Genomic DNA, 20,297 nt, shown 5'->3' with positions numbered 1-20,297 from the left:
TAATGATCTGATTACCACATTTCTAGGAAAGAATATGGCCAATCCCACTTACGGAAATGACCTGACAGTTGGGTAGAAATGCACTAATTAAGAACAAGTAAAACTTGGATTTACTAAGAAATATTTGACTGGGACCATTGCATGTGCAGTTTCGTGTTTCTCTGCAACAGATTAATAAACACAGGAAACAGTTCTCATTAAACAGTTGATTTATTCTTTTATTGTTATCAGAAGAAACAGCACTGATTCCCTTTCTTACACAACCCTACAATTTCTTTTGTATTACAACTGTGGCAAAATCAGAAAAAAATAGGTGATTTTCTTTTATTATTAAGATATAAACACACAACCACTGACTGCATTTAGTTAATTAACAAGAGTGGTGCAATTAATGCTATTTGTTGCACATTAAAGAGGAGCAATAAGCACATAAGTTAATTGTTTATGATAATAGATGGAAAAATCTAAGACATTCCTTCAGAAAACGTGAGGGAAACTTTTATCTGCCTCACATGATAGTCTGGACTTCCCCTTTCCGTTTCAAAGTACAAGATATGCAACAATGCCAGCTCGTCAATCAGCACAAGAAACAGGCTGGATGAGTCCTAAAGGGACTTGTGGGTTTTCGTGATACCTGCAGAGCAGCAGGAAGTAAAGAAGCTGAGCCACCGGAGCTAAACTATCCTCTGACTCAAGTGTTCGATGCTGCAATTGATTAACACCAAAGAGAATATAAACCACAGCCTTATTTTTGTGAGTTTACATGTTTTCCAGTATTTTACTCACATTTCAAACACACAAAGACATAAAATCTCCAAATGGAAGCTATAATGTATTGCTTTGGAAACAGACTACTTGTCCAACACCACTTCACAAGACAAATAGTCATGGTCTTTAGTTTATACACAATAATTTGATGAAAACATTCAGAATAATATTTCCTCAAACATACTGTAGGCAACTGTGGAACATTAAAAAATAAACATATGTGCATCGATGCCCTTTGTGGACAACATACTTCCAAAGGTGTGCTTATATACTGTGATATTCACGTAAGGAAGGAAATACTGAAGCAGTAAAGCTAATAAACTATATGTGCAGTAAATCAGGGTAACAGTGGACGTTGTGTAAAGGACGGCTTAGCAGGAAACAACTGCAGACAAGAGTCCCTCGAGGCAGCGTTAGCTTACTTTCCTCTTATCGGGGCGGTGAATTCGATCACTTCACCGTTCTGCCAAAGAAAAAGAAACAATTAAAATGGAGTACAGGCAGGACGGACAGGTGTTTTAACACCATCACACACACATGCAAAATGAAACACACAGGTCAGGCTAGTGTGTGCAGGTTCAGGATTCACAGGGATTTGTGAGCAGTAGTTCAAACTTGATTAAAAACACTGAGACACATTCATAGCTCAAATTATTATTTGTCTCAAAGTAAGCTGATTTACATTATTAATCGGCTCATTACTTTCTTTTAAATCTAATGACCGATTTATCTTGTAGTCTGTGAAATATGCCGGTTTTCCAGAGCCTTGAATAGCTCAAAGGGAGTGTGTTGTCACCACTTTCTTTATAATGAAAAAAAAAGAAAGCAGCAAGTTTTTCAAATTTGATGGAATTTGAGTAATAGGTATTTTTGTTTGATTAATTCTATAAGGGATTAAATGATCACTAAAATGATTCCTTGTTCACTTTTTGCTCCTTGACAAATTGAACAAGATCTCCTGAAAAAATACTTCAAATCAACTTGAAGATTTACAGTAACAATAAACAATTTTTTTTTCTTGATCTCCTTTTCTGTGGAAATGTATTTAGCTCCACTGACTTTGTCAGCTTTTGCCAAGCTTAAACCAACTGAGCCTTTTTTTTGCATGAAACGGGTAAACTGGTGGAAAATTGCAAACTGAAATGTAATTGAGGGACATATTACACATTGACCAGCCCAGGTGTATTATGTCCCTCAACTGCATTTCAGTTTGGGACACACAGCCTGCTACAATGAGGATGTGAGTTCATGATATTTAGGGAAGGACATGGATCTATGATAAGCAAAGACTAGAGTACAGAAGGAAAAGGGGGAGCCACAGCAGCCATGCTAAATCTCCTGATCTCATGCTCTTTATGGAAATGTGCAAACAGGGATTTACATACATGTTCACTCCATCTAATTTACCTCATCATCATCATTTTCATCATCATATTCATCATACCTATTACATTCACCACAAAATCTCTGAAATTGAACAGGACAGATTAGGAGGCATTTATAAACTGCAGAGGAACTTGAAATCATTTTTTTTCTTTTTTGAATCAGTGACGGGAAACAGCAAAAATGGAAAACTGTTGTTACCTTTGGTTTATTGGTCATGAGCTGAGCTAAAAACACCATCACTTCGCTTTTACCAGCAGCTTCAGCCTGCAACAGATGAGGAATGAGAATTTAAATATGAGGATTAAATAGCGTTTTAAAGCAGAATGCGTCTTCCTCAAACCCACCGCCTGAACTGCCATCTTTCCATCGTATCCTGGTTTACTCAGATCTGCCCCGGCAAGGCTCCAGATTTCCAAGCCTTCCAGGTCACCGCTGACTGCCAGGCTGATACACACAATAACACTTTTATTACAAGAAAACCACTACCAATCAATGGGATTCTGGATAAAAAGAAGTCATAAAAAGGAAATTGTTTTTGGACATTGTGCCATAACAAAAACATTACTGTTGGGCCGGATGACATATTATCTTAACAGTGATACAACCCTTGCTTTTCTGTCTTACAAAAGGTGTGTTCCTGAAACTCTTAATTGGCACTGTTTCAACAAAACCTGTTAAGCATCTTGTGTAGATAAAAAAAAGAGGGGCCAGTTAAAGTGTCCTATACTTGTCGGCACTGGAGATGCAGATAGGATCCGAAGCTATGCTGCCAGGGAGCATTCCTGCAGTTTGTGTCACAGCAGGACAACAGGTTGTACCTGTGTCAGCTATGTAGGATGGGTCAATGTAGATGGCTGAGCAAGTGAGTGTGTGTGTACAGTCGTTACAAGAAGTTTTTATTTATTTGTTTTTTTTTCTGACCTGCACAGTTCATTTCCTGCTTCCTCCAACTGGTCTCTGGAAAAGTGGGCTCCAGTCTTTCTCAGCAGCTTCACAACTTCCTTTTTTCTAAATCAGAGGACATGCAATGAAATGCTCTGATTATGGGTCTTTTATTCTTATACAAATATTAGAGAACTCAGTTAAAATCAACTCAAATCATCATCTGATGAGTAATTTGCAGGTAATTGTGATCCAACAGACAGTCTTCATGTTAAACATGTTATTTTACAGTACAGCACATCTCTGTTTAAAACCCCTTAAATGTGAAATGATTAAAAACAGTTAAAAGCAGAAAACAAACAGCAGGGTATCCAGTCTTTGAGAATTAAAATGAATAAATTTATAAAATGCTGTGAAAGTCACCTTTTAATAGAGACTGAAATCTTATTTTCCAAAAACTTTTAATGTTTGTTCTTATTTAGGATCACATGTATTCATAGTGTGTTTGGTATCAGATCGCTTTTGATGTTCTTGTGAGCAAGATATTTTTTTCTTGTTTTGCCATATCTTGTATCCTCCTGTTACACAAAGTCAGGTTTCCTCTGATAAGCTCTGTTCCAAGCACGAAGCTTCAGCTTGTCTGCTTCTCAAAGCCAGATGAAATAATCTCTATGTGGTGCCATTAAAAGAAGGAGTGGTGGCACTAAGACTTGTTCATACATTCCTCTTATTGCTGTAACTATCATTGTACTCATTCCTTTGTAAATCTTTTAACCAATTTTTCTTTTATTCCTTCAGTTATTCTGTTCATATGTGGAGCTTTGAAACTGACAGTGTATCTAGAGGTCAAACTGAGAAAATTCTGCTTTCTGCACGTCTTTCTGTTTTTTTTAATTCATATTGATATTGGTTACAAGTTGGCTTGGAACTATTCCTCAGTGATAACAGGCTCATTTATTGTCACATGTGTATTTTACCTTTGTCGAAGTTTTCGTCTTTGTAGCATCAAACATTTTTAATCATTTACAGTGCGTTCATTTCTGTTGTGTACTGTTTATGTAAATGGTTTCAGTGCTTAATTTTGTCATTCATTGACTGAATTAGTGTGGCAGGTCATGTTGTTTGACAAGTAAGAACAAGCGTCTTCTCTTCTGTAATGAGCCACCCACGCAGGAGTCACCTGCAGTGACAGTCACAGTGACAGGATATAACAAGTTAAGCAAAGCTAAAGCTAAAATTATTCCCCACTGAGCAGCACAGCTGAGTAATACAAGTTGGTTAGCGATGTAACAGAGTTAGTGAGTACATGTTAAGTTTGATGCTTGGTTGTTTAGAGGTATTTAGAGCTACTTCCACTGAAACTACTGAAAGGACACAGAAGACTTCCAGAAAACTAAGGAGCTAGAGTATCTCATCTGTGAAACTGGGAACTAACTGGTAGGACTGGTTCAGAAGACACTCCCTAAATTTGTTCTTTAACCTTTCTTTCTGTGTCTCTCTTCTTCTCCTTATATGGGCATCAGGCTGTAGTAGAGCATGAGATGGCGGTGACAAAGTACGTCAAACATCCCGATGGTTACTCAAAACTCCAGTTTTATTACTTACTGTCATTTCATAAAATACATTAAAGAAGGACACGACAAGCCAACCTGTGATACAAAATGTAGGAAATGTTCTATATTGATAGATGTTTGTGCTCCAGTACATCCCAGTACATCACAAAGGAAACAAGTCCACACTTGCAGTGCCAACCGTTAAAACCAGACAACAGCCATTTGTTGCAGCTGTGACACATACGTTTCCACCCCGAGGCTCAATCTAGCACCGATGCAGGAACATTAAGTGTGGCTATTCCCTTACAGATGTTTAGAGCAATGTCAATGATTGACAAAAACCGCTTTGATAAAAAAAAAAAAAACAGTCTAAACTGGCATATGACAACTGGCCTAATTAGTTTATAATTACTGCCTGGTCTCTAAACTCCACTATGAGTTGCTTCCCCAGTTTCAAACCCCCACCCCCAACAGCCATTGCTCCCTTCTTGTCATTTAAGCGGCGCCAGATTTCCAACCTTGCAGCAGCTCATTTAATGAAATCTCTGCAGCAGCTATTAACAACATATTTTCAGGAAACACTTAGATGTCTATGAGGAATAACGGTTGTTGCTAATGGCCAAAAAGGGGGGGTTTTAAATGTCTGCAAATTCAGCAATGACAAGATTACTTTAATGGCCAGATTGATAAATAAATAAATACATAACTAAATATATACACACACAAGCCTTTGTTGTGTTTTACCTGAAGCGCACAGCATTGGATAGGGGTGTGTCTCCATAGCGATCTTTAGCATGGACCGAGGCTCCATTTTCCAGTAGGAACTCAGCCATCTTGAAGTGACCCTCACTAGCAGCAACATGTAGAGGTGTACGCCCATCATAGTCGCCCATAAACAAGCTGGCACCCTGTGACAACATGAAATGTCTGATGAAAAGATCACAACAGAGATCGATTTGATGTTTGTGATGTAAGGTCAAAGTAACCAATTATTTAAGGAAATCTTTTAGTCTTTTAAGGAAATGTAATGAGAGAAGGATATTGCACATTCCAGAGTTGTTGCAGCTATTTGAGGTGAGAAATCTAAGCATTTATTCCATTCTGGCCAAGCCACATGCAAACATTTACATGTAACTTCAGGAAGAATGACCCCGGACATTTTTTTGGCAAACAGTGTGAAAAGTTTTACTGCGTTCATTGAACCTACAAACCAAACATCATAAGATAAGACAGGACAAGTGCTTTTCTGCTGGTATTAAATTTTACTCCTAAGTTGTGTTTGGAGTTTCTGCCAACAAACACAATACTCAATAGTTTCAAAAGTTGATTAAAATAATAATAATAAAAAAAACTTTCACAGTGTTTGAGTGTATAGAAAAGTTACTGTATTTATCACCCAATCAAAAGTCGGTATGATCAGCAGCTCTATAAATATGCAGAAATCACAGACTTGTCTACCATTTCTTTGATGGTCTTTAAAGCATCTATGTCTCCGCTCTTAACAGCAGCGCATGCCAGTGGAGAAAACAGAGCGTCACGGATGGCGGCCAGGTCCTTTGGACACAGAAGAATGAAGTTTTGTTAATAATTTTAGACTTTTAACACAACAGCATCAATGATAACAAAATAATGTGATATAAATCAAAAACTTTAAAATATATACAGTATATAGTACTTCACCTTAATGTTTAGAATTTTCTCCTTTTTGTTTGGTAATTGAATTACACTCAAAGAAGAAAGTAAGGAATGCAAAGATTGTACAAACCATTTTTTAACAATAATGTAATCAGTCTGTGGTATTATCAGCAAGATATAAACACAATATTAATATTCTGGTGTTTTAATATCACAATTATTGCTAATAGTAATAGTGACACCCCAACTCTGAATATAAACATTGTGCTTTAATGTTGCTTTTTCCATTGTATGTCACAGCTTAATCTAACTCGACTATCAGCTTTTTCTTCTGCAGTAGTATGTGGTTTAAAACCAACATAGTGGAGGTGGAGGTCAGATGCTTCTATGTTACCATGGCAAACTGTACAAACACTGGTTTAGCCGTACTATGCAATACAGAAAACAAAATATAGACAAATAAAATAAAAAGTCGGGCTTTCTGAATGACATGAGCTGGTGTGTTGGAAATCCTATCAAACGTTCTGGTGTCCTCACCTCTTTGCAGCTGATGCTCAGCGTCTTGGCAATAACCTGGATGAATTGGCTGTTGCTTAGACACAGGCTAGCTCCGTGCAGTTCAATGCTCATTTCACCTCGCAGGTTCTGAGCCATCATCTGCACCAAGAGACAAACAAAGCCCTTGTTCACCTCATGTGTTTAAAGATTTATCTAAATATCTTAAATAACTTGCATTTTAACACTTTAAGTTATACCACTACTAAACAAAGGCACACACCTTCTTCTTAGATTTCAGATCGAGGTCCTTCTTGGCCAAAACATAGGAGAGTTTTGACAGAGCGGCCTCAGGAGTCATGTCACTACCAGCTATCAGGCCTGCTTCTGCCAGCACCTGTGAAATCATAAGAACAAAGTGATATTGATCCCTTCTCTGTAAGCTGTCTCTGACTAACCACTAAGCTAACTAAAGGACCTGGCCGGTAGCGTAGGACACTGACACAGTCCCCTTCAGACACTGTGTGCAGTTGATCATGATGACACCCGCATCAGTCGCCTTCTTCAACTCAGCCAGCAGGTCAGGACGGTTATCTGGTGCATTTCCACTTCCGTAGGTCTCCAGGACGATACCCTCCATGGGCGCCTGCAGGAAAGCCTTCACCTGGACACAGATGTGAACTGTTTCAGATTATAAAACACCCCAAATTTATAGCCAACTGACCTGTGTAGAATTGAATTGAAAAATTTGTATTCCATGTTATTTTTCCTGCAGCGCCTTTCACTTCAATGCACGAGACCGCTCACTCTCCTAAAAGTCCATCTGGCGCCATCTCTCCAACCAGCGTCTCAATCACTGATTGGCTGGCTGACACTGGGAGGCCCTATACCACATCATTACCCATGGCATATGACTCAAACGGCAGATGACTTCAACGGCAGAAAGGAGAGCAATTAATCTGACGCTATTAGCACTCATAAAGTCACTTGGCAAGTCCTCAGCAGTTACACTGTAAAAAGAAGAACACAATAAGCGCTCTAGTTTTAGTCAGTATTTTTTGGGTGGTCTGACAAAAAGGGTCTGACATAGATTTCCAATCACGCTTTCATACAGCAGAGACAGGGAAAGCACAAGAGCCTGGTGCCTAATCAAAGTGGTGCCTCATAAAGGCAGTTAAAGGCTGTAAGAAAGCTTTGATGGCAGAGTTGGGCAGTGAGAGCAGATTGAGACAGTAAAGTAATTCTCCCGGCAGCCTCTGCAGGGAGAGCTGCAGCTAAATCGTACAGTATCCGTGCCAATCTTTCTTTTTTACAGGGTGATTGGACATAGCCCATAACATTGTCTCATCTTTCTCAGATCTGAGTTTTGATGGCAGTTTACATGAACAGGAAAGTAGCAGAAGATGTGTAATTAAATCAAAGTTAACTATTTTATTGGACTTCAAACAAAAACAAGTCTGTTACCTTTCAAGAGCAAATAGCTTTTGATACTTGGCACTGTGAAGGGACACAAGGTTATGCCACATTCTTGGCTTACAGAACTGCACAATGCTGGCTTTATCTTTTAGCTTACTACTGTTATGATCCCACACCTGTAAGATGAAGTGCGCCTAAAAATCATGCTAGTAATTATATTTCAAGAATTTAAAATAGCCTCAAAGAGATTAAAAAACAAATAATTCTGCAGCTATGCCAAAGACAAAGAACACCAAGTATCATTTGAACATGTAAAGAATGAGGCAGAAAAATTTGTTTTTTTCTGAGCCAGTTCAGAGCAAGCAACACACAAAGAGACATTAAGGGCAGATCTTCCATTTAAAGAACCCTGAATAAAAACATAATGAGATTTCCCAGGTATGAGACAGTCTCTGCCCCTTCAGTCGGAAAGCAGATCTTCTGCCAAACAACAAAGTTCAAGTGAAATTTAAGTTAAGCTCTACGGTGGCAGGGTGTTGTATTGGGAAACTATAGATAAAGAAAGGAAGAAAACCTTACAAACTATTTGCTTTTCAGTCAGATTTATCTGGTGACTCTACACATCCTGACTGCTTGTTCACTTAGCTGCCTGGTCTTATTAACCTGAAGTAACTTTCAGAATGCATTTTAAAGATGGCTGCAATGAGATCTGATAAATTAACTTTGCTGTCATCAGGATAACAGTCTTTAGTTTCCAAGACAGACTTACTGAAGCAGCAGTGATTCCTGGGAAAAGCCTGAGCAGCCCAACGTTGCAATTCAGGTCAGTACTGACTTGGAACTTTGCCGTAGTGACTGTCCTCCACACTACGTCCCAGTTTACTGGCAAATATATGAAGAAAGCAAGTCAAGAATATATCTTTTTGAACACTTAAACAGGCTTATTTTCAACATACAGACACAAGTATTTCATCCGTGACTTACCTACAACGTCCACCTCAGCAGTGGCCAGAGGAACCAAGTTAGGAGAAGAGAATGCATTGAAACTCCCGGCATCCACCTTAGTCACACGATTCCCTCTGTAGAGTTTGTTGTAGAAATACAAGCACACCTGAGAAGAGAGAAAGATGGGGTACATAGTTCATTAGATGCCAATAAGTCATCAAATCTCATTTAAAAATGCTTTATAACACATTTGGTCATTCTGAGTTTTCTCCTTGAAATTCTTCTTTTTTGTAAATTTCTGTGTAACAAATCTATATGATGGAGAACTGCCATATACTTGAAGAGTCAGGGAAGTAAATCTCTACTTAAAGGCACCCAAAATGACTAAAGAGTGAACAAAGCAGATGTTGTTTGTTGTAATAATTTCCCCCAAAGTATTAACAAAGTATTTTTTTTTTATTTACTGCATTCACAATTACTTTTAAAATATTGTAATTAAATAAAAAGATTTTTTGGCGCTGATAACTGTTCTGGTTAACATGTAGTGCTGTGACAAACATTGTTTTCATTAGATATTTGCAGAGCATACGTATACTGTAGAGACACAGTTCAGTGTTTTTCCTGCTCTGTAACTGTTGTTCAGTGTTGCGAAACAACTCAAGGTCATTAGAAAGCATTCATCTCATCAGACGAGTCTCTTAGATGGCCGTTTGTTACCTTTTACATGCCAACCGCTTCTGTGAAACGTGGCGTATTTTCTGAACACAGATATACTGTGTATGTTCATAGTATTCCCTTAAACTTATGAGCACATTTAAAAGCGCCACAAACTAAAATGTAAGGAAAATATTCATAGACACTGCAACTCGAAGGGGTTCTTTAATGAGATAAATTCAACACATTACCTCAGGAATGATAAATTGTCCAGCAATTAGCAGCGCCCCCTGCAGGTTGTCTCTACCATCATTCCTCAGCTCATAGATGGGCACCTGAATACACAAAGTTATCGATTCAAATTCTGCAGATTTCATGAATTTGTTGCTTAGCCTCTGGATGAAAGCAGCTGTTACCTGAGAACCGGTGAGAATCACGGGTTTACCCAAATGCTCACACATGAAGGACAAGGCAGAGGCTGTATAAGCCATAGTGTCTGTGCCATGGAGGATCACAAAGCCATCGTAGCTTTCATAATGTTTCTGGTGTCAAAACAGAACACATAATGTTGGTCATTTTACATATTAATATTCATTGGTGTCATTTTTTTCTATTACATTATGTACAGGAATAGACCAGCTGTGTCAAAACTGCAGGATAAACTAATGCACAGCTTTCAAACGGACATTAAGAGTTTAGTTATTGCAGAAAGAGAGTCAGTCAAAAAACTAACAATGAAATTATTACAGTGGCAAGTACCTCAATGTCCTTTCCAATTTTGGCCCAGTCCTCTGTAGTCATGTTGGAGGAGTCAAGCAGAGGATTGTACTCCAGGACAGTGTAGACTATCCTCTTATCTGATTTACTCATCCTGGAGGAGAAAACAATTTTAATGTGAGATCCAAAAATAATTAAAATGTGATATTTACATGAAGCTTTGACAGAATGAACAACAACCATAATAATAATAATAATAATAATAATAATAATAATAATAATAATAACAATAATAATACTGATTTTTTTGTGTATTTGTGAAACAGATCTCAAAGTGATACACAATAAAAGAAAAATAAAACACAAAATATTAATGGTAAGAACAATTACTGTAAAGCCACTGATAACAATAAAAACACATTAAAATCCAGAGATATATACTGCTACTGATGCTATTGATGCTTTCAAAAGTGAAAAGGGTTTTTAAAGGAAGGAGCTCCCGTAGAGCACTACACCGCCGTTGAAATGCTGCCTGGAAGGCTGTGTCTCCTATTGTCTTGATATGGAGAATGTCTGTGAAGGTTTGGGGGAGTTCTTTCAAATATTCAGGTCCATTTTCATGTGTGGACTGGAATGTAAGGAGACAGATTTTAACCTCAATCCTCAAATTCACAGGGAGCCAGTAGAGGGAGAAGAGGACTGGGGTCAAACTTCTGTCTCCTTGTTCCTGGCAGGAGCCTCTGGAGGCTCCTACAAGGAATCCCAAAAAGAAGCACATTACAGTAGTCCAGCCTGGAGGAGGCAAAGGTGTGGACCAGCTTTTCAGGATCTGTCAGAGAGAGGGAGGCACTGATTTTGGCAATATTTCCAGATGGAAAATGCTGTTTTAGAAAGTTGCTGGATGTGGTCTTTAAAAGATAGGTGTAAGTCAAACGTGACTCCCAAGTTGGTAAGAGAGGGAAATGATATGCCTGGAAAAAGAGATGCCGGTAACAGAGTAGGATTTAGCTTAGGTTTAGTTTTATTGCTATTAAGCTGGAAAAAGTTGTTGGTCATCCATGCCTTTACTCTTCCAGGCAAGTTGTGAGGGCTGGTGGTGGCTACAGAAGAGATGGGGTCTGTCCTGAGGTAGAGCTGAGTATCGCCAGCATAGCACTGGAAAGAGATTCCATGCTTGCTGACAATGTGGCCCAGGGGGTGCATGTAGATGGTAAACAGGGGCGGCCCAAGGACCAACCCCTGGGGGACCCCACAGGTGGCATAGTGGGGCCTAGATTTAGCCTCCCCCATGGCCATACTTCAGGTCAGGGTGGAACCATCTAAGGATAGCTCCAGAGAGTCCAGCGTATGTCTGTAGTCGGTTGAGAAGAATTTTATGGTCAACAGTGTCAAATGCAGCTGAGAGGTTCAGAAGGATGAATTTCAGGATTTAGTGAATTTTTTTTGAGTGTAGGTCTGATAAAAAGCCATTTTGAGTGTCAAGAACATCACCGGTTTCCAGAGAGTTGTTTATAATGGTGGTGATGAGAGGACTTATGGCAGTGGCATTTGATTTATTGAAAGCTGTGGGTATGGGGTCCATTTTACCCCATACTTATCCACCACCTCTCTTTGAGTGGTGTTAAAGTACTCGGAGAGTGTAATGTCTGCTCTGACACTTGTATGGTCTGAGGTAAGAAAAGAGTGGATTGTGTAAATATTTTCAGCAAATAAACTAATGAATGTATTGCATTGTACCACTGTTTGGTTCAGGCAAGAGCAGGTTTGTGGTTTAAGAAGATGATTTAGGGTTGAGAATAGTTTTTGGAGTTACCAGGACTGCTTTTGGAGCACAGAAAGAGGCCATAATGTCATTGATTTGAGTTATTACAAGTAGATTCACTCAAAAACACAAAAGTGCACACGGTTAAAGATATGAAAACAATTGTCAGTGTGTGTGGATCGAGTTCTGATCAAGGTCTTTAGCCAGGCCTTCTGTCACAGCAGCACATTGCCAAAACCTGTTTCACACACACAAAGAATTTCGGAGGAGGAAAGAGAAAGGTGTTGTCATACAGGTATAGCAAGCAGCACCATTGTTAACCACAGAAAAGATGTATCAGTTTAAAGTATTAGACCACTATCTTGTGTAAATACACACAATGCTAAAGGACATAAGTCAACTTATTACTTATCATTATGAAGCAAAACATGTCTTTTTCTTTCCAAATAGGAGGGAGGGGAAATTTTTATGGAAGGAAAATCAAGTCGCCCCTAAATGTAGTTAAAACTCAGCCAAACCTTTAACACTCCATGTAAGGCAGCGTGACCAGCTCAGCAGCCATTGAAAGATTTTTTTCTAATCTTTCTTTTCAAGAAAGTGGGTGGGACAACCCCCACATTACCACAGGGTAGCCCTGTCACAGAGAGATAGGAGCTGAATGGAACAGCAGGGGGAAGAGCAGGAGAGCCCCAGCTCATCCTAACAGGGGTCCTATAGACGTTCCTCTAATTAGCCTTAAGTCCTGACACAACCCCAGAACATATGTTGCTGATAATCTTGAAGCCAAAGTGCTACAAAAAACCACTATTCAAATCACCAATTATTCATCTATCTGGCTGTGAGCCCTAAGGTATAACAGCGCTTCACATTAGCATACCCATGCTAAGAGGCCTCATAGTGTTGGAATAATAATTGCACATATATTTGTGTTTTCATGTGTGTATGAATAATTCTGAGGGGTTGGGGGCCTTGTGGCGTTGCGTCAACATTTTAAGTGAATAAAGTCTTTTAATAAATCAATAAACTTATCTCCTCTTTAGAAACAAGTATAAACCATAGACTTGGAGAGGAGCCTGCTTCAGTTTCACTTTTAAAACATTAAAAACTGACACCAAAAAAAGCTGTTTATATGCTTTTGTGCTTATAGACAGATTATGAACTGTTTTTACATCCTCATCCTCAAAATCCTCACCAAGTACTTATATCTGCATGGCACGCATCCATTTTTAGCTTTACTATACATGATGCTCCACACTGTTCCTCAGCTGCAGCATCATTCACTTTGAAAAAAAAGAAAAGAAAAAAGTGTACTCTGTTCTGTCACTGACTTTAAAACCATAAAGGGTTGTTAATCCGTTGAGAGATGGTTCACTCTCACTGAAGTGCTGATGGACAATACAGTAAGATCAGGTAAATATCCTAGGTTAAAACTAAAAATAAAAGGAAAATAGCTAAGCTCAGCCTGTTTGATTAGCTTTCACACATTGAAGCGGCTGTTTTGTTGGTAACAGAGTAGACATTAGTAAGTAAAGAGCAGGCCACACAAAAATACTTCAGGCAATATCTTATCCAGCTGCCAAAGGCCACAGAGGCAAGCATTTCCTGTCACACGAGCGCACACTGTCATTTGAACTCATGAACAGTAAGCACATCAAACCAAAGCAAACACCATGCAACTCGCTGTACAGCACCGGTGAAATGGCTGGCCAGGATAGGGCAGTGATCTCCTGTTCAAACGGCAAAAAAAGTAGTTTAGGGACATATTTTTTAGAAGAAATGTAGTTGTTTCCATTCAGTCCATTTTCATATATTTATTGTATTTTGGACTGTATGATGATCTTGGATATAACAAGGTAGAGACACAACATTTAGGGGTTTTTGGGAAATAAAGTCTTAAGCAAAACATTTTGCTCACTTGGTGAGTTCTCTGTGTTTCTAAAAGCAATTATTACTACACAGTCAAAATGAAGCCTTACACTTTTTCATAAGACAAGAGGTTTATACGGGGTTTAAAGTGACTGAGCTTAACAAAGTGTGGGTGTACTTACGGCAGGACCAGGGTGTTAGATCCATAGTACTGAAACAGGCAGGTCTGCTGGGCATACAGCTCATCATGCAGCATGGGCAGCTTGCGCAGGCTTTCCACAAGAGCATTTGCTTTCGGGGCAAGAACTGTGGGTTACAATAAAAGAAAAAGCGGAACATTTCATAGTTTGTTCTTTTTTAGGATCTCTGATTATTATTAAAAGAGATTTACCGCTTCCTTAACAACAGAACATCAGTCTCATACTGAACCCTAGAGGTAAATGTAAGAAATTACATTGTTAAGAAAGAGAGGTTTCTTATAAACAAACAGCTCAGGACTGAATACACCTGTTCATTGAAAATCAATGAGTTGGCATAACCAAACTAAGCAGTTTTTAAGCTATTTAACTGTGATCATGATGAGCAAAAGTCTCTCTCAGCTTAACGATAATAATTCCTTGTATGTGGGTATAGATTACTCCTCTCTGTGTTGTCTGTAGAATAATGGATTAGATTTCTATTGTGCTTCACTGCTGACAGCATTTAAAGCGCGTACATTAGATCCAGTTTTCATTCACTCCTCATTCATACTTGATGGTGGAAACCTACATGTGTAGCCACAGCTTTCCTAGGGCACACTTATGGATACATGGCAGCCAATCTGTGCCAACTGTCTCTTCGACCACCATCGATGCTGACACCGGAGGCAAGGAAGGTGCAGTGTCTTGCCCAAGGACACAATGGCAGATGACTGGAGCAGTGGGATTCAAACCATCAACTTTCCGGTCATTGGACGACCTGCTCTACCAACTGAGCCACTGCTTGTTTGCTAAAATTTTATTGTTAGGTTTTAAGGCTCTCAATGGACAAAAATGTCACCAACACTGACCAATAAGCCCTTGTAAATATGTCTATATTTTTCTCTATTTTAAGATTGTATCATGTGCTTACATTTGCTGTTTATATATGCTGATCTCTAATAGGTGTACCAAACTAAGCCTTTTTATTTAATGACAGTGAGGTTAAAGTCTTATTGCTATCAAATATCAAAAACAAATCAAAGGTCCAAAGCAGGTTCAATGACAGAGTCTCCTTTGGACCTTTGGAAGCAGAATGATAGAGTAAACGTACCAACAAAAGTTTATAAGTATGATAAAAATATGGACAAAGAATTGAAGAGAAAATATTAGCATTGCCCCTCTGATTGATATCACATAATACATCATTAGGTCAACTTAAATATGTCGGTGTGTAAGGAAGTAGATCTGGTGAAGATTATTTAAATATGAGAGAAAGAAAATCCTGAGACGTCGACGCAGGAAAACTTGTGTCTGGTGAGGCTGTTAATACACAGACATCTCAAATGCCACTCTTACCTTGTATTCTTTATCAGAGCCCATTATACTGTACAACAGTGTAATGAAGCATAAAATCAATCCCTCACAAGCAAGCACATACGCACAAAAGCACAAGTCACTCTCTTTTAGTTTTCCTTTAAATAACTGATGTTAAATCAATATGTTTGTATGTTTCAAATTTTTTCTTCTTTTTTTTCTTTATTGACTGTAAGGATTTGGCAAGACTGTTGACATTTATGACTGGCATGGAGACTTGGAAAAAAAAGAACGCAGAGAATAGAATACACAAAATTTAGAAAGCATCTGAAACATCAAAACAACTCTCAAAGGCAGGGCCTTAACCTCCTTAATGGTATCTTTTCCCAAAAGTGGGAAAATATTAATTATATTGTAAAAGGTAAAGACCAATTAGTAATCTAAATATAGATTACAAACTTAATTAAGTCATTTTTACTGACTGTAATTTTATCTTATCTCATCTTATCAAGTGCTGGCTTCAGAGGATCTCAGTTAAGACAAATATTGAAAAAAAAGGGAGACGCTTTTCTTTTTTCTGTACTTTCACACATTATCATATATGTTTTCTGAGCTGTGAACCTCACATTTGGTGGAATAATTGAAAGAAATATTATTATACTGTATCAGTCAAAGGTTTTGACACACTTTTCCATGAAATCCAATTGGAAAGTGTGTCCAAACTTTTGACTGGTAGTGTACACCAAAGTGCATTATGTCTGTGAAATACTTGATGTGAAACTTAGAAACTGAGAAGCGGCCTCCTTATGGCTTATATCTCTGAGTCTAGCTGGACCTTTGAATGTTATTTTACATCACTACTTACTTTAAGTGTTGCGCAATACCTCAAGTCAACATCTAGTTATTCATTGAATGGTGATTTTTTAACTGTATCATGAGCAGTTTTGTACAGTATCATTCACAGATTTCTTTTCCTTGTAAAAGGTTATCTTATTAAATTGTTTACAAGCACAACTGTGTCCATTGTATCATTTTGCCTATTATGATGTTTCTGTGCGTCACTGAAATTTTGGTTGATTTTTATTCTCAAGACGAGAACTGTCTTCTCGCTTAATTTAGTCTGTAAACTGATCATGCATTAGTTGTGAAGACTGTTCCGAGAGCTATTTTAGGATCCACGTGGTACTTGATGTCACACAGCGTGTAATGCGTACATCATGTTCAGAGTGGCATAGGACAGATGTAAACACGTGTTTACATCAGCTTGCTTTGCTAACTAAAAGCCAAGCTGTGCACCCTCACATCACAGCACGGTAAAAAAATTAGTTCATTTAGCCATATTTACCGTTATCATGCGGGGTCATCCCGATGGTTCCTCCGGTGTTGAGGACAAGGACTCGCGTTTCGGGTGCGCAAGGTGAAGTTAGCAGGTCGGCGTTCTCGAGCGAGCTGCAGCTCGACAGTTTTCTGCTACGGCATGGGTGCAGCTGAACACTTGGCCCAGAAAAATCACTCCCTTTAGTCGGAGCGAGTGTAGGTTGAGATAGTGCCCGGGAGAGGGATGTCATGTTGCAGCAGGTGGCAAAGATGGCTTGAAGAAACCGGTGCCGTTAAAACCGCTAGTTGACAAGGATGAAAATACGGTGGTCTGTAGCTGTCAGCGAGCTGTCTTACATGTCGCGTTTCTCCCGCTTTTTAAACTAGAAAACAGCTTCCATCCGGAGGGCGGAATAATTATTTAATGACTTTTTAATTTGCTGACTTCTCTGTTCCAAATCTGCACCCCTCCAAGTCTATTTTGAAATTGCGGTGGACCTTATCCGTCGTGACGTCACGGATGTGGGCGTGGACACACTGACTTCTGTACTAAGTAGTAATTACTAGAAATATATGTATTGTTTCATTTACATAGTATTTACTGCTTATAATGCTGTAGCCGATCTGTTATGTGTATTTTGTGGTATAATAAGTGTGTAGTTTCCTTTTGTACTAGGCAGTGTTTCCGATTGTTACTGTAGTTAAATTATTTCATGTACAATTGCTGTAGACTTTGATTTGAAGTGTTTTGGCACTTAAATGTAAATTAAATTGTTGTAAGAATAAGAGACTTTATATAATATTTATCAATAGTATAAATAAGCATTATGTTGTCTTTCATAGTTGTACTTAGCTGGGCTACAGTTATACAGTTATATAAATTTCATCAAGATTACACATGAATAGAACATAAACATAAATAACTTGAAGTTTTGGTAACCAAGTCTCAAAACTAAAGTTGAATTAGGTTTTTTTTTTTAGAATGATAGCCGTGCATCCTTACGAAAGAGTATTAGGTCTACTGAAGAACTAAAAAATACATTTCTGAGAAAAAAGTCAGAATTCTGACGTTTTTCTCGGAATTCTGAGATTAGTCAGAATTTTAAATTTTTCTCAGAAATGTATTTTTTCTTTCTTCAGTGGCCCTGATACTCTTCCGTACATCCTTCTAAAAAATAACCGAAAGGTTTTTTTTTTCCTTCCATCCATTGAAAATATTACTCCTTCTGCAGCTGTAAACCACCTGGATCTTAAGGAGGTGGTTTTGCTGTTTTAAAAAGACTTGCAGTCAAATCTGGCAGGAGATTTTATGGCTGGCAATTTGCCCCTAAATTTATGTTTCTTTATATTTTTGATTCTGAACTTTTATTTATTAATCTCTGTTTTCTGTACAAGTCTGTTCTCATTTTTTATAATAATGCTGCAAACACAATCTAAACATTTTGTTGCGTAACCATAACTGGTGAGCTGCTGTCTTGGTGAAAGCAACCAAACAATAAAGAAAAAAAATTTCTTGTTAGTCTGATATTCTGGTTGAATGTGTATTAAGAAAATTAAACATAAGAATGTTTTACTATTACGATGAAAACAGTCATTCATATTTAAATGAAACCGGGTGTTTATCAAAGTTTAAATTCAAGAACTATAGAAATATGTATATTTTACATTTTGGCTCTTTTTTCTATTGTTAAATGTAGATGACAAATATGACAAAAAGAAGAAGTTAAAATGTCCCTTACTGTAAACCTGGATAAAAATAATTCATAATGAAATAAACTTTCGTTTTTAATTTCATTTAGCATCAAGTTACTGTGAGGACACAGATGTTTTAAAGTCAGCAATATGTTAAAATATTAGGTGAACAGGATGTCACAGAGGAAGAGCAACTCATCATCTTCCCATCAGAATTTAATCACTGGGCTGAAACTATAAAACATTGGACAGAAATGTAGCAGGTGTATTGTGTGTTTTTAACACCCTTTTTTAGACAAAATCTAAAAATAGAAACAATAATCTCACTAATCACATCTTCAGAGACTAAGAATGGCCTTTTCTGTAAGCACTTCACTCTTTGTGGCATTAAATTGATGAGAATAATTCAGAAGGAGATTGTAGCTTAAAGATTTTATTTGGCTAATAATTAATGACAACGTCATTAAAATTGTAGGAGAAATAAAGCATTAATCTGCAAGCTCAAAAGTCCTGATTTCCAGTAAAAAAAAACAGACTTTTGTTTAATTGGTCAATTATAGCAATGGATTTAATAGACTATTTTTAGCAAATATAACTTAATCCTAATGAACAAGATGTTATTAAAATTTAAGTAAGTCCCGTGTACTGTGAGGTAGAGAAAAAGGTTGAATAAATCAATGCACTTAAGCTGAATCAATGTAAAAAGGTGAGTATGTGAAAATGATGGTGTATCATTTTGTATTTTTTGTACTTACTTTTATTTTTTTAGCGTACCTATAGTTTAAATCCCATAGCATCTTTTTGCTGACCTGTCCAGAGTCAACCAAACTGCCTCTTGCTACCCGATGGTAGCAGGGATAGGCTTACCATGAACCTGGACAGGATAAAGCCGGTAGAGAAAATGCATGGACGGATGAATTTACTAATGAAATAGTATATGTTGATGACAGTTGTTTTGATAAGGATAGATGCCTTGCCAAGTTTATCCATTTAAAATGACACCTTTGACAAGAAAATCTCTAGGGAAAACTTTAAAATCACTCAACTGGAAATTGTTGCTTCAGCAAGTTTTATGAGTATTCTTGACCTAGCTGAACAAGCCAAAAATGTCTTCAGTGCATTTTCTACTTTTAGCTAAGTGCATTCAGCAGAAAACATTTTAGCCAAAAATTTGTTCACACCAAAAACTGCACCAAAAATAACTGCATGAGAAACCTGGAAAGAACCAAAGAGCAATGCTACATCTATTTCCCGATAAGTCAGTTAACCACGCTTTTTATTTCAAGTATTTTCATCTTCACTGCTAAGCTCGATGCAGCTTGAATTGATGTTTGATGCAATCAAACATCCTATTATTTTATAGAATGGAGCACAGTAAATATTTTATAAAGTTTAAATGCTGTCATTACATTGATTTAACAGTTTTATGTGGTGGTTTTAAGTGGAATTTGCTTGCAGAGAAAATTAAGTCTGAACTGGAAGGTTTTCAAGCTGACTGGAAGAATTTATTTCATAGGTTTGTAAAACTGAGTGCAAAATGTAGGTAGATGTACAAGAACAACTGAGGAATTTGAAAAAGGTTTATAGCATTGATAAAGAGCTTTCTGTACTTGACAAGATGAGACAAATTAAGCACACAATTCTCACTGAGTAAACTGATTAGCATGGATATTGTGAGGTTTGGCTGGGTAGTGGAAGGAAGAGGTAGAAGTCCGG

The 20,297-nt window shown here is 37.8% G+C and overlaps 1 protein-coding gene across 2 annotated transcripts; it reads right to left on the bottom strand.

Annotated features, from left to right (window-relative positions):
• Window positions 1-194: 194 nt before the first annotated feature.
• On the bottom strand, window positions 195-17,364 carry aspg (asparaginase homolog (S. cerevisiae)). Of its 2 annotated transcripts, XM_041972086.1 has the most exons (17): window positions 16,918-17,364; window positions 14,262-14,385; window positions 10,494-10,605; window positions 10,151-10,276; window positions 9,986-10,069; window positions 9,120-9,246; window positions 8,905-9,017; window positions 7,198-7,383; window positions 7,003-7,116; window positions 6,762-6,881; window positions 6,048-6,143; window positions 5,334-5,497; window positions 3,076-3,162; window positions 2,499-2,598; window positions 2,353-2,418; window positions 2,176-2,235; window positions 195-1,231 (listed from the first exon to the last, which is right to left on the bottom strand). In XM_041972086.1, exons 1-17 carry the CDS (start codon window positions 17,138-17,140, stop codon window positions 1,187-1,189), a joined length of 1,947 nt encoding a protein of 648 aa, XP_041828020.1. In that variant the 5' UTR covers window positions 17,141-17,364; the 3' UTR covers window positions 195-1,186. The 2 variants fall into 2 exon arrangements, with proteins under 2 accessions (XP_041828020.1, XP_041828021.1); XM_041972087.1 differs by lacking the exon at window positions 2,176-2,235.
• Between the last annotated feature and the right edge of the window lie 2,933 nt (window positions 17,365-20,297).

Source organism: Melanotaenia boesemani, chromosome 20, assembly GCF_017639745.1.
Source record: "Melanotaenia boesemani isolate fMelBoe1 chromosome 20, fMelBoe1.pri, whole genome shotgun sequence".
Classification (NCBI taxonomy): Eukaryota; Metazoa; Chordata; class Actinopteri; order Atheriniformes; family Melanotaeniidae; genus Melanotaenia; species Melanotaenia boesemani.
This window is presented reverse-complemented; position numbering and strand designations above follow the sequence as displayed.